Here is a 12,844-nt window from a genome sequence, read left to right as displayed (position 1 = left end):
TACTTTGAAGTATATTACCAGAAGAGGACGCTCTTATTAATCATCATTTGGTGCTAATTTTTCTACAGATTTCCTGTTTGGGAATTTCGCACAAAGCTACTCAAGGGCTATCTGTGCTGGCTGTCCCTAATTTAGCAGTGTAAGACTAGAGGGAAGGCAGCTAGTCATCACCACCCACCGCCAACTCTTGGGCTACTCTTTTACCAACGAAAAGTGGGATTGACCGTAACATTATAACGCTCCCACGGCTGGGAGGGCGAGCATGTTTAGCGCGACGCGGGCACGAACCCTTTTCTATAGACCTAACACCTTTAGAAAATGAAAAATAAAGTAGAGGGTAAACAAAAAGAATAAATGCATATTAAAAATTTTTAAGTATTTAAGTGTGGAGTCAGCTCGTATATGTAACGAAGAAAACTTTATTACAAGTTTAACATATTAACAAAATTTCGGCAAGTGTTGTAGATTAATCCTTCAAGACATTCTCCGGAATATCACTCTGAGTCAGTCAGTGGCTGCCCTTTTCAACTTTGTTCAAGGCAATTTTGATCTAAAATAATATGGCATAGTCTAAGTCAACACCTGTACGAGGATACTACCAAACTGTAATAAATAAAATACACAAAATGATCTTATTTTGCAACAACCGTACTTCAAGTCTTCCAATGCACGCTTCTACTTGAAATTTTAATGAAAACTCCCTACAAATTTCGTATTTCTCAATTATTATATTCCTTCCACACAAATACAGACAAAGTTATCAACTAAAACCCATTTCGACACAATTTTCTTTAGTAGCTAGTAGCAGTTCCCTTTTCCTGGTTAAAAAATTGCTTAACCCTAGTGTGATTCACAGTTCAAGATATTCTATGATGTGTAAATACTTTACTTTTATTCTGAAGAATAATGTACATACATCAGTATTATATGCTATCCCATTTAAAGTAATCTCTCCCAGCTGATGCCATTTTCGAAAGCAATGCTGGTACTGTTATGCAACTAAGTTCTGCTTTCACGTTTTCGTGGATGGTTGGAATGTCATCAAATCTTTCCTTTCAACTTAATTTTGATTTTTGGGAACATAGAAAATCACTCGGGACAAGATCGTGAGAATATGGGGGGTGGTATCACAGGAATGTGTTTTTCTACCCAAAAATCTTGAACAGACACAGCAGTGTGTGAAGGCGCGTTGTCATGTTAAAGACGCATGCAAAATTTTTCAGTTAAAAACACCTGACACGATCCACAGGAAATGTCTAGTTCATCAGCAATTTCACGAATAGTTAATTGTTGATCAATTCGAAATTTTTCTTTCACTTCAGCGACTGTATCATCAGTGGACGATGTCGACGATCATCCAAAACGTAGATCATTTTTGACCGATTCCTGGCCATCTTGGAAGCGTTTTATCCAATGATAAAGTGCAGCCTTACTTAAGCAGTCATCACAAAAGGCAGTTCTTAAAATTTCGAAGATTTCTGTTCCTCCTTTACCATTTTTTCACACAAAACTTGATACAAACACGTTGTTCTTCTTGTCTGTTCATTTTATTACAACAGGGGACAAAAGATACGTCTGTCTTTGAACACGGTTTTCCCAACACAGGTATAAGGTCTGAAAAAAATGGCTTGTTTTGGGGTAGATCACTATTTATATTTTGTACACACCTCAATGAAGCTCACTGCCGCTGTACTGGCACCTGTAACAGAAGAAGTCTTAAAACTTTTTCATCAGACTTCGTATAGTATCCATACTGAAATGATCACCACTGCAATATCATTTACTAGCCTAATTGAGAAAAAAGTTGAGTGCATAGAGAAAAAGAAGTCACGGGTGATTCTAAAATAAGAACAAAAAACCTTTTGTATTAAAACACATTTTCTTGATTCACTTCTACTAGTTTATCATGGAGAGGAGCTCATTACATTTAATGTAATGGAAGTCGATAATGAGAAAAAGAAAGCTGTGGAGCCACTCAGATGTCCACTTATCTTTTCTTCCTTTCTCAGTTGGTGGCATATTACTATGTAATCTGCGAAATGGCAAATAAATATTCAGTTTTTTTGTTTTTTTTTTACTTTCTTTTGGTATCACATAACAAGACTAGAAATTAACTTATTTGCTTAGTGTGACATATTAGTTATCATGTGGCCATATGACAATGGCTGTCACAAGAAAAACTACAGTATAACCTAAGGTCAGTCATTTTGTAACACCGTGCAAATAATATTACTCTGTTAATTCTAACTCAATGTACATAAACAAACTCAAAAAAGAAACTTAGGAGTGGGGAGCATATGTAGTGGGCCAGATGATGAATAAAAAACTTTGTATTTACTCTGTTGTTGTTATCTCTATTGGTGTAAAATGTTATGCTGTTACATATAATTTTAGGACATTTGTTTTTACCTCGTCATTGTCATTATTTTTCTGTATTTCTAGGCATAAAATAACATCCATAGTCATTCAGCGGAAAATCTGTTTAAAACACTAAAAATCAGTTTTCAGCGCCCAGCTTGGGCACAGCAAGTATAGCCTATTATGTAAGTTTGTGATTAACAATAAACCAATCAAATAAACGTAAAAACAGTCCCCTTCTCATGGTGGGAAGGTGTTTACTGTTACTAACTCATAACGCTAAAATTGGTGTTTGATTTTTTGCGGCAGACACAGCAGATAACCCAAAGGAGCATCGGACCCGGCATGGCCAGGTGGTTAAGGCACTTGACTCGTAATCCGAGGGTCGCGGGTTCGAATCCCCGTCATACCAAACATGCTTGCTCTTTCACCCGTGGGACGTTATAATTTAATGGTCAATCCCACTATTCGTTGGTAAAAGAGTAGCCCAAGAGTTGGCGGTGGGTGGTGACGACTAGTCTTACACTGCTAAATTAAGGACGGCTACCGTTTGCGCAAAATACAAAACAAAACAAAAGGGCCATTGCTGTGAAATAAATATTCCGAAGAGGTTATATATGTGCTGCCATCTTTTGACTACATTATTTTAATATTATTTTTCTTCACCTTTATTCATTTTTGGTTCAGTGCAGACTTAAAATTTTGATAAACTAAATAGAATTAACTAAAGTTGTCATTACTACTATGTCGTTACTTATGAACTTGTTGTAGGTATTTTTTTAAAACACTTTCTCTGACAAATAGCATAAATAAAAAGAGATGAAATTAATATAAAACTGAGTAATAATAATAATAATGGGTTGTATTTTGCATTCATTGGACGTGTTCGAAATAGTCAAGAAGAGATAATAATAATGACCGTTCCCGAGGATCGCTTAATATTATAGTCCTAAAGTACAAGTGGAAATGAACCAATTTATTTAACCCCCTCCCAGTGGCACAACAATATGTTTGCGGGCTCACATCGAGTGTCGATACCCGTGGTGAGCAAAGCATAGATAGCTCATTGTGTAGCTCGACTCGTAAATTGAGAATCGTGGGTTCGAATCCCCATCACACCAAACATGATCGCCATTTCAGCCGTGGGGGGTTGTAATGTGAAGATCAATCCTACTATTCATTGGTAAAAGAGTAGCCTGAGAGTTGGCGGTAGGTGGTGATGACTAGCTGCCTTCCCTCTAGTCGTACACTGCTAAATTAGGGACGGCTAGCGCAGATAGCCCTCGTGTAGCTTTGCGCGAAATTTAAAACAAACCAAAAACATACCATTTCTCACAATTGTTATCTGATTTACCAACAAGAATAGCTGAGCTCACTAATTCCATATTGCTTTAACTATTCGTGTAAAAAATATAAATACGATTTGGTCTTCATCTAAAACTCCACTTGCCACGTAGAGAAGGTTAAAGATACTAAGACATTTGAATGTCATACTGCGTCTGAAAAGGGAACCGTGAAAAACAACATAATTTTTATAGTTTACTTCTTGACAATTGGTGAAAAAAATAAGTATGTGTGTTTTTATAACAAAAATACATTAAGCGTTTTGTTGACTCTACCGAGGGGAATCGAACCCCTCATGGTAGTATTATAAATCCGGAGACTTACCGTTGTACCAGCGTGGGATAAAGAAAACAACTCGTGCGACTCCACTTTACAAGGGAAAGTCTGAAACGTATTAAAAAAAAAAAACTTATAAAAATCATATACAATACCGAACATGCTCGTCCTTTCAGCAGCGAGAGTTTTGTAATGTGACAGTCATTGATAAAATGTAGTCCATTCGTTGTCGGTGACGCTGCTGACCAGTTGCCTTTCCTATAGTAGACAGTTCAAAATTATGGAAAGTGACAGAGAATCTCAGTTGTTCCTTTGTGAGCGAACAATCAAGCAACTTATGTAATATTCAAAGGATGATTAGGAAACCAAAGTATGCAAAAAACAAACAACAACAAAAAACAACGTTATGTTTTGACAGATTTATCTACAATCAGGGGCGTAGATTTTTTACACACTGTGGGGGTGATGATTTTTGCAACCACTTACGTGGACTGTTCATTTTGCAAATTGGTAATCTCTGATTACGTGAACTTGAAAGTTGTAAACAAGCCGCCACAGAGTAATCTTATTGCCACGATACTTGCATGTATACTTAGGCCTACTGACTGATACTTACGAACTATCGCTTAGATCGAAAAGATTAGAAGCACGCCTATATTAAAGATGTACATTTCGGCTACTGAAAAAGCCTATATATATAGACCTAATTATGTAATTCGATTGGTGAGAATCACAAGAACAAACACACAATTTGTAGGCCTGTGGTGCAATAAAACAATTCAACAGACCAAACTGTAGGGGATGATTGTATGCACCATACCCCACGTAAAATGAAGGGGGGTGTATATCCCATCCCCCAGGATCGACGTCTCTGTCTACAACTGACCTAAATTTCGTGTGCGCTGCCGTTAATAAATCACGTGATTCCTCCGCCATTACGATAGTGAAAGAAAACTCGCTAATCTTATCACAACAATGATGATCCGTTGTTTACATTTCTTAAATTGCCATTTACTTCAAGAATCGGCTATGTACAGTGAAAAGAAGTACAAAAAAAAAAAAAAAAAAGGCGGAGGGTCTTTATATGTTATCAATTGCTGCTCAAATAATCGCCTCAAACTAAATTTATGGAAGGAATCTACGTGCAATATTCATGAACAAACGCATGAAGGTGTCTGTTTAATCCTTTATAAATTCATGTCATGCTGTCTCAAGAAACAGTTAAGCTCGAATGAATAAAAGCAATAAACAGGAAAATATTACCAGAAAAATTCTGCGTTTGTTTGGAACAGTTTCATGCCGGTAAGCCGACTGAAAGATATCTGTTCCCTAATCTTAAATTAGAATATTAGAAAAGAAGCGACACCTGGTCAACGAAAACTACAGAGAAAAAAAGGTGAAGTAAAAAACAAAACAAACAAAACAAAACTTATATTTTAAACCAGAACAAGGTTGTTTGCATCAAAATAGAGTTAGATATGTAGGGGAAAATAAATAATATATAAAACACGTATTTACTGGTGCCTTGACATTAATTATTACACAGTTTTAGATTGAATCAGGCCTGACATGGCTAGGTGGGTCACGGGTTCGAATCCCCGTCATACCAAACATGCTCACCATTTCAGGCGTGGGGGCGTTATAATGTGACGGCCAATTCCACTATTCATTGGTGAGAGAGTAGCCCATGAGTAGGCACTGGGTGGTGATGACTAGCTGCCTTCCCTCTAGTCTTACACTGCTAAATTAGGGATTGCTAGCACAGAAAGCCCTCGTGTAGCTTTGCGCGAAATTCAAAAAAGAAACAGATGGAATGAAACTTAATAAGTGATTAAAACATGAAAGTTTCAAACTATGTTTAGAACTAGGACGATCATCTTCAATTTTATCAACAATTCTGTACGTCATTTGTTTCCTATAAAATTTTCTTTACCTGGTATCATGATCTTGCACATATTCCTTGTTATATTTTCAGTTGCACTTTTTCATACCAAAACAACATTTTTTTCTAACCTGAAAAGAACAAAGTAATTGGATTTACATATACAACCCTCAAATTCTATCAATTTTTATTTAACCTGACTGTTTTTATTATGTCACATTTACCATTTATGATAAAGCCATTCAATTCGTTGAAAACAGGAGAAGATATCACAATATACTGCCACCTGCTAGTCTACAAATTTACAACGCTAAAATCAGGGGTTCGATTCCCCTCGGTGGGTCAGCATGTTTAGTGCAAAATTTGACCTACGTTACCACTTTGGATGTAGTTGTAAGTCTGCAAGCTTTTAAAGTTGTTCATCTTTTGATCATCGACTGCCCTTGATGTTACCAGATACTTGTAAAGATAATATAACATAATTTAGCTACATTAGGGTTTTGCTATAATAAAAAACAAACAAACAAATGCAATTTATTGTTCCATCCAGACTAACTAATAGCCAACTTTCTTGTACGGACACATTAGGGCCAGGCATGGTCAGGTGGTTAAGGAACTCGACCCGTAACCTGAAGGTCGCGGGTTTGAATCCCTGTCGCACCAAACATACTCGCCCTTTCAGTCATGGGGTGTTATAATGTGATAATCAATGCAATTATTCGTTGGTAAAAGAGTAGCCTCAGAGGTGGTGGTGGGTGATGATGACTAGCTGCCTTCCTTCTAGTCTTACACAGCTAAATTAGGGACGGCTAGTGGAGATAGCCCTCGTGTAGCTTTGAGCGAAATTCAAAACAAACGGACACATTATTTCCCTTTTCCTGAACATTTAATCCTATGGATTATAAATAAGCGTTTTGAAACCACTCTTTTTTCAAGTCCATTCTTTGTATGCTTCTTTTCTACCAATCTAGGGTGCAAATATTTACGAATAAAGTTTGTACAATCTATAGTTTCTTTTATGTGAATTTTGGGCGCATAACTTGCAGTTATTCTAAGTCTCTGTGCCTTTCTTCATAAAGTACTTAGACTATAATTATACATATTTTGTTTTACTTTGTGTATTTTAGCTTATTACAAGGCCACATATTTCTTTAAAAAGGCCCGGCATGGCCTAGCGCGTTAAGGCGTGCGCTTCGTAATCTGAGGGTCGCGGGTCCGCGCTCGAGTCGCGCCAAACATGCTCGCCCTCCCAGCCGTGGGGGCGTAATAATGTTACGGTCAATCCCACTATTCGTTGGTAAAAGAGTAGCCCAAGAGTTGGCGGTGGGTGGTGATGACTATCTGCCTTCCCTCTAGTCTTACACTGCTAAATTAGGGACGGCTAGCACAGATAGCCCTCGAGTAGCTTTGTGCGAAATTCCAAAACAAACAAACAATTCTTTAAAAAATAATAATATTTTATACAAGTCATCAACGAGGCATAGCGTCCCTTGTACAGTTTAATTTTGTGTATGATTAACAGATGAAACGTTTATTTACATTTGTACCTTTAATGTTAATAGGTGGCAATGGTAATGGCATAGTAACCATGTTTTTATATTTTGTATCTGAAAAGTAAAATGATATGTTACGCGTGCAAAGTATATTTTTACCATGTTCTGACAACATGTCTCTATCATGTTTTGGTTTTTGGAACTGAATTGAAGAGAGGGGTCTTAGCTCACTATCTCTTTTAGTTCTTCGGTTCCATGTTGCAGACTCATTAGTGTATGTTATACTCGTATAATTATTTCTAACTGCTATTCAATTTTCTATAGAATTGCTCCTATGTGAAGGCCCGGCATGGCCAAGCGCGTTAAGGCGTGCGACTCGTAATTCGCGGGTTCGCGTTCCCGTCCCGCCAAACATGCTCGCCTTTTCAGCCGTGGGGGCGTTATAATGTGACGGTCAATCCCACTATTCGTTGGTAAAAGAGTCACCCAAGAGTTGGCAGTGGGTGGTGATGACTAGCTGTCTTCCCTCTAGTCTTACACTGCAAAATTAGGGACAGCTAGCACAGATAGCCTTCGAGTAGCTTTGTGCAAAATTCAAAAGCAAACAAACAAACTCCTATGTGACTGCACGAGTGTGCTTATTCTACAGTGCCCGAGTACCATCCTTTTAAAATAAGTCCAAAGTCATGCACTTCATTTATTTTTGATATATTTTGTGAAGTGGACGCCTTCTTTCAAAATTATATGATTATTTTCATGTTAAGTGCAAAATTTGACTTACGTTATCACTCTGCAAGCTTTTGAAGTTGTTCATCTTCTGATCATCGACTGCAATTGATGCTACCAGATAATTGTAAAGGTAACATAACATTTGGGCAATTTATCATGTCATCGTTCCAATTAGTAATTTTATTTGTGTCTGGTTGTTTTGAATAATCACTATCTTACTCTATTTCGGCAAAATAAACGCTTTATTGACAGTGTGTTATTTTATTTACTTGTTTTTCACTACTGCAATGGCGCCACAAACTTTATCGCTTAAGCGGCGTTTTGTGTAAGGGCAATAATCGAAAAAAAAAAGTGTCTATATCTGTCTACAAATTTGAAATCGTACTTAATGTGTTTTATATTTGTCTTCTATTCAAATATTTAATGAAAATTATGGGATACCTGCGCGTAATGGACGTACTTTTCACATTTTATCAATTGATGACATATTAACTTTATTTTAATATCTTCATTTCGTAAATATGTATTGATAGTTTTTAGGGTATGGTGAATAGGAGAAAACATTCTAAAAAAATAAAATAACAAAAGATCTGCTCATAGAGATTTATTTGAATTTCCAAAATATATATTATCGACGTCACATGTACTCCAGTGAAAAATCGGACTTCGTATTCATTGTATGCATGCCCGCCAATCATAATACTCATACAATCTGGCTGACTTGTTGTTAAGATGGAGGACCCCACACCAAATATAAGCACGGGGACTCACATGTCTGACGAAGGGATTATTACCGGGTTTTGTCATGGCGACGGCCTAGAGGTGTCACATGGTTCTAATTCTTCAATAGAAAAAGATAATATTTCATTAGATAAATGTAATACAGAGTTATCCTTTAAAAGTACTGAGAGTCATGATAAAGAATGCCTATTTCAAGATGGCGGGAACTTGGTTGATATGGCGATGTCACCCTCTCTCGTCGGAGGAGAGCGTCTCGGACCTTTTCGAGATGGGGATCACGATGTCTTTAATATCAGTGGCCCACCAAGCGTACTTACATCAACCAGTGAAAGTGATTCATTACGTCTTGATCAACCTTATATTGATGATAAAAAGGTGGATGAATGGTTAAAGTTTCATCGATCAGATGTAAGTTTGTCAAGTGTTGCATTCGAAATTAAAAACGAAGCAAATGAAGATGTAATATTCGAGTCAGCAAGTTTGCCGGTGCCGGAGCAAGAGCCAAAATTTTCTAGTAGTAATGGTGCTATGAGTTTAGATTTCATTCCGTCATATTGTGAGAAAGATTCATTAGAAGTAACAGAACCAATTTTAAGTGATTCTTCAATTTTTCAAAAGCCAAAAGATATTGATACTTTACCAACATTGTTTGAAAACAGAAATGACAAGAGAAAAAAAGATTATTTTGTTACAGCCAATCCTGTTAGTACTAGTAATTTAGTTTCTGAAAAACATAGAGAAATAGAAAGTGATACTTCTAGTGCTAAAATTCTATCTAGTACATGTATTCTCTCAAATGCTGTAAAACTTCAACCTGATGACAGCATCATTCTGAATGTATCAAACAGGAACAAAACAAGTGGCAACAAATCTTTTGAAACTTGTGACAATGCAGGACTTTCAAAAAATATGCAAATAACATCCATCAGCACAAGCACTACAGAAAGTTGCCTAACTTCAGAGGAAAGAGCTTGCCTTGAAGAATTAGAACGTGGTTCTCAACTTAGCCAAGAAGAACAAGAGCTATTTGAAGAGAGTGCAAGAAATCTCCAGGATTGCCAAGGTCTTGAGTTCCAATCTCCTCAAGTAAGCTCAAGTATTCCAGTAGAAATATTACCCTTGGATACAACTAAACAAGTAAAGAAAAATAAAAAAAAGAATAGAACAGAAGTGCCAACAGATGAAAACTGTTTGGTGAAGGAAACTGATTTAGAACACACAGTTTCTTTATTAGTTGAAACAACTCAGTGTACTAAGACCAACCTTGAAAATGATAACCAAGAAATTGATGGAGAAAGCCTTCCTAGTACTAGTGATGCCAGTTCTGTTCAAGTTATCGGAGTGATGCCATCTTATTTAGGACAAGTACTCCAGTTAAACCACGCCAGTGTTGCATTTCCAAGGATGCGGTTAATACCTTTAGAGTCTGTTCTGACCCAGGGGTCAGCTTTAACTGATGTATTCCAGCCTGGAAATATGTCAGCAGTAATTGTTACTCAGTCAGAAAGTGATGTGGATGGCTTAGTTAACTTCACTGATATTACTGATAAAACCAATGTGCAAGAGAAGATATTTCAAGGTGAGGGAAAGATATTTTATTTATTTAGGAAAGGTGTTTAAGTTTTGAATAACTCATCAACACTTTTGTGTGAAAGTTCATTAAAAATAGATTAAATGCAAGTGTTAAGTGTAAAAATATGTTAGGTTTTCAACATATAGTGTTAGAGTTCACAGTTGCAAAAATAAAAGGTGTTTATTTCAAATTCTCAGGTTATGACATCATCACACTATCAGGGAAACTATATTATGAACTGATACCTTCTAGGTGGGACACGCTGAACAGATTTTATCACTAGTACTCAAGGCACAGTTTTTAGGTTTGTCAACCAGAAACCAAAGAGGGTGGCCTGTAGAAACCCCTTTGAAAGTTTAAGACCGACATTAGACACCCTCTATTATTTTATGTTTCAGCCAAAACAAGTGCAATTTCTCAGCTTTCTTATCATAGTTTAAGCCTTTTCAAGTGGAAAAACATCTATAATAAAAATAGTAAAACAGACCACAGTTTGCAATGTGAAGTCCAACAGAATATGTCTTGTGTCAGTTTTAAAACTGGTTATTGACAGGTTCTAGCAATAAGCTGGTTCTGGAAACTTAACCTACAGCTATAGTCATCAGATTGTGTTGACCATTGTACAAATCAGGGGTTTTCTCACATAACACAAAATTATTGTACAAAGTGAATTCCTGTATTTACATGTAAGTGCTGACAACCTTGAAACTCTTTCAAAATCTTTCTGTTTAATGTTTTTATCAGTTTCTTCTTTTTCTAACTGTGTTCATCATCATCAAATTGATCTAAATTGAAGACCACAATAATTTCTCCTGTTTCAGCAAGAGGAAGTGTGCCTCTTTGAGTAATTACCCCAGATGTTGTTGGTAGCCTCGCTTTACCAATTCCAGCTGAGCATTGTCTTATACAGTGTGAAGACAAAATCTGAACACATAACTCAATGCGAGAAGTTATCAGTCTTGTATAAAGAACTATACCAATCCACACACCTACAAAACTGCACCCTTACCTTACATACGTTACTTTCTCTCTCCACAATTAATATTTCTAATGATTTTTAAAAAAAAAGTATTTCCTACCAATGCTACAAGTCTGTGATAGTAACTACCCTATAAAACTTGAGGTAAACAACACCTATCATCCAAAACTATAGAATAATGTTAAAAAAATCCACTCTTTATTATATTAAATATAATTTTTCAGTATTGATTTCTGAATGTTTCCTAATAATATATTAAAATGTCTTATTAAACAAACAAAGTTAAGTTTGTAAGTCATCAACGTTCCTTGTCCTTGTTAGTGAGAGCCACATTCTCTTTGTCCCAAGACTTAAGAAAATAATTGTTAAAATCTTTGCTGATGATTTTAGTTATTTCATTTAATTATAACATAATGCTTAGCATCAACATGAAACCTGTTGGTCTGTTTTAGCTGTTCTGTCCTCTAAGCTAAAGTAAAACTTGTTTAAAAAAGATCTTAAAACCAACCATTATCATCCATATACTTATCAGACTTTCTCTTAAATTTACTGTCTTAGATGAAGATGACCCCTACCTTGCCAAAAGTTATACTTGTGTTTCCTAATCCAACTATTCTCACTTTGAGTATGAAAAAAAAGATACATTAACATTATCACTTCCCTTTAAAATCTTAGACACCTCAATCAGATCCCCTCTATCTCTCTGTTTTCAAGAGGAAGCAATTTTAATAGCCCTCCTCTGAACTCTTTCAAACAATTCATTATCCTTTCTAAGACAAAGCCTAAGAATGAACAAAATACTCCAAATGTAGTATAAGCAGTTACCTGTGCAACGAAATTATTGCCTTTTAAGACTTGTATTCAGTATTTATATAGGGATAATCTAAAAATCCTATTTGCCCTACCATTAGCAATGTCATACTACGTGGATGACTTTAAGAGACTGATTGTCTATTACACCAAGATCCCATTCTTTCATGGTAGTGTTAAAGTTATTTCCATCCTAATTATGCTCATAATTCAAATTATGATATTCCATATACATTTTCTTGTATTTATAAACCTTAAAACCAATCTGCCCTTAATTTACCCAACTCATTAAATGATCCAAATCAATTTGTAAATCAGCAGCATTCTCTTCACAGCCAGCAACAACCATTAACTTAATATTATCAGCAAACTGTGCCATTAATGTAAATCAAAAAGAGCAAAGGTCCTTGAACTGAGTCCTGAGGTAATCCCCTTGTGACATTAATCCAGTTTGACTCAACACCATTTGTAACAAGTGTCTGTTTTCTTCCATCCAACCACTCTTCTATCCAGTTTGTTAACTTATTTTTCACACTAATAGAGGTAACGTTTTACAAGCCTTTCATGTGGCATCTTTTTAAATGTTTTCTGAGAATCAAGATAAACAAAATCTATACCATTACCCTCATCTACGTGTAAGGTAACCTTTTAAAGAATAT

At 36.1% G+C, this 12,844-nt stretch overlaps 1 protein-coding gene across 5 annotated transcripts in view; it reads left to right on the top strand.

Moving 5' to 3' along the window:
* Positions 1-8,773: 8,773 nt before the first annotated feature.
* The window catches only part of LOC143248566 (uncharacterized), a 43,785-nt gene continuing 39,714 nt past the window's right edge, over positions 8,774-12,844 (top strand). For all 5 annotated transcript variants that reach the window (XM_076497014.1, XM_076497013.1, XM_076497010.1 and 2 more), the window contains exon 1: positions 8,774-10,402. In XM_076497014.1, coding sequence (XP_076353129.1) covers positions 8,815-10,402 — 1,588 coding nt within the window. In that variant the 5' untranslated portion in view covers positions 8,774-8,814. The remainder of the gene's footprint in view (positions 10,403-12,844) is intronic.

Source organism: Tachypleus tridentatus, chromosome 4 (assembly GCF_004210375.1).
Source record: "Tachypleus tridentatus isolate NWPU-2018 chromosome 4, ASM421037v1, whole genome shotgun sequence".
In the NCBI taxonomy this organism is placed as follows: domain Eukaryota; kingdom Metazoa; phylum Arthropoda; class Merostomata; order Xiphosura; family Limulidae; genus Tachypleus; species Tachypleus tridentatus.
Note: the sequence above shows the minus strand (reverse complement) of the source record. Positions and strands in the feature narration are given on the sequence as shown.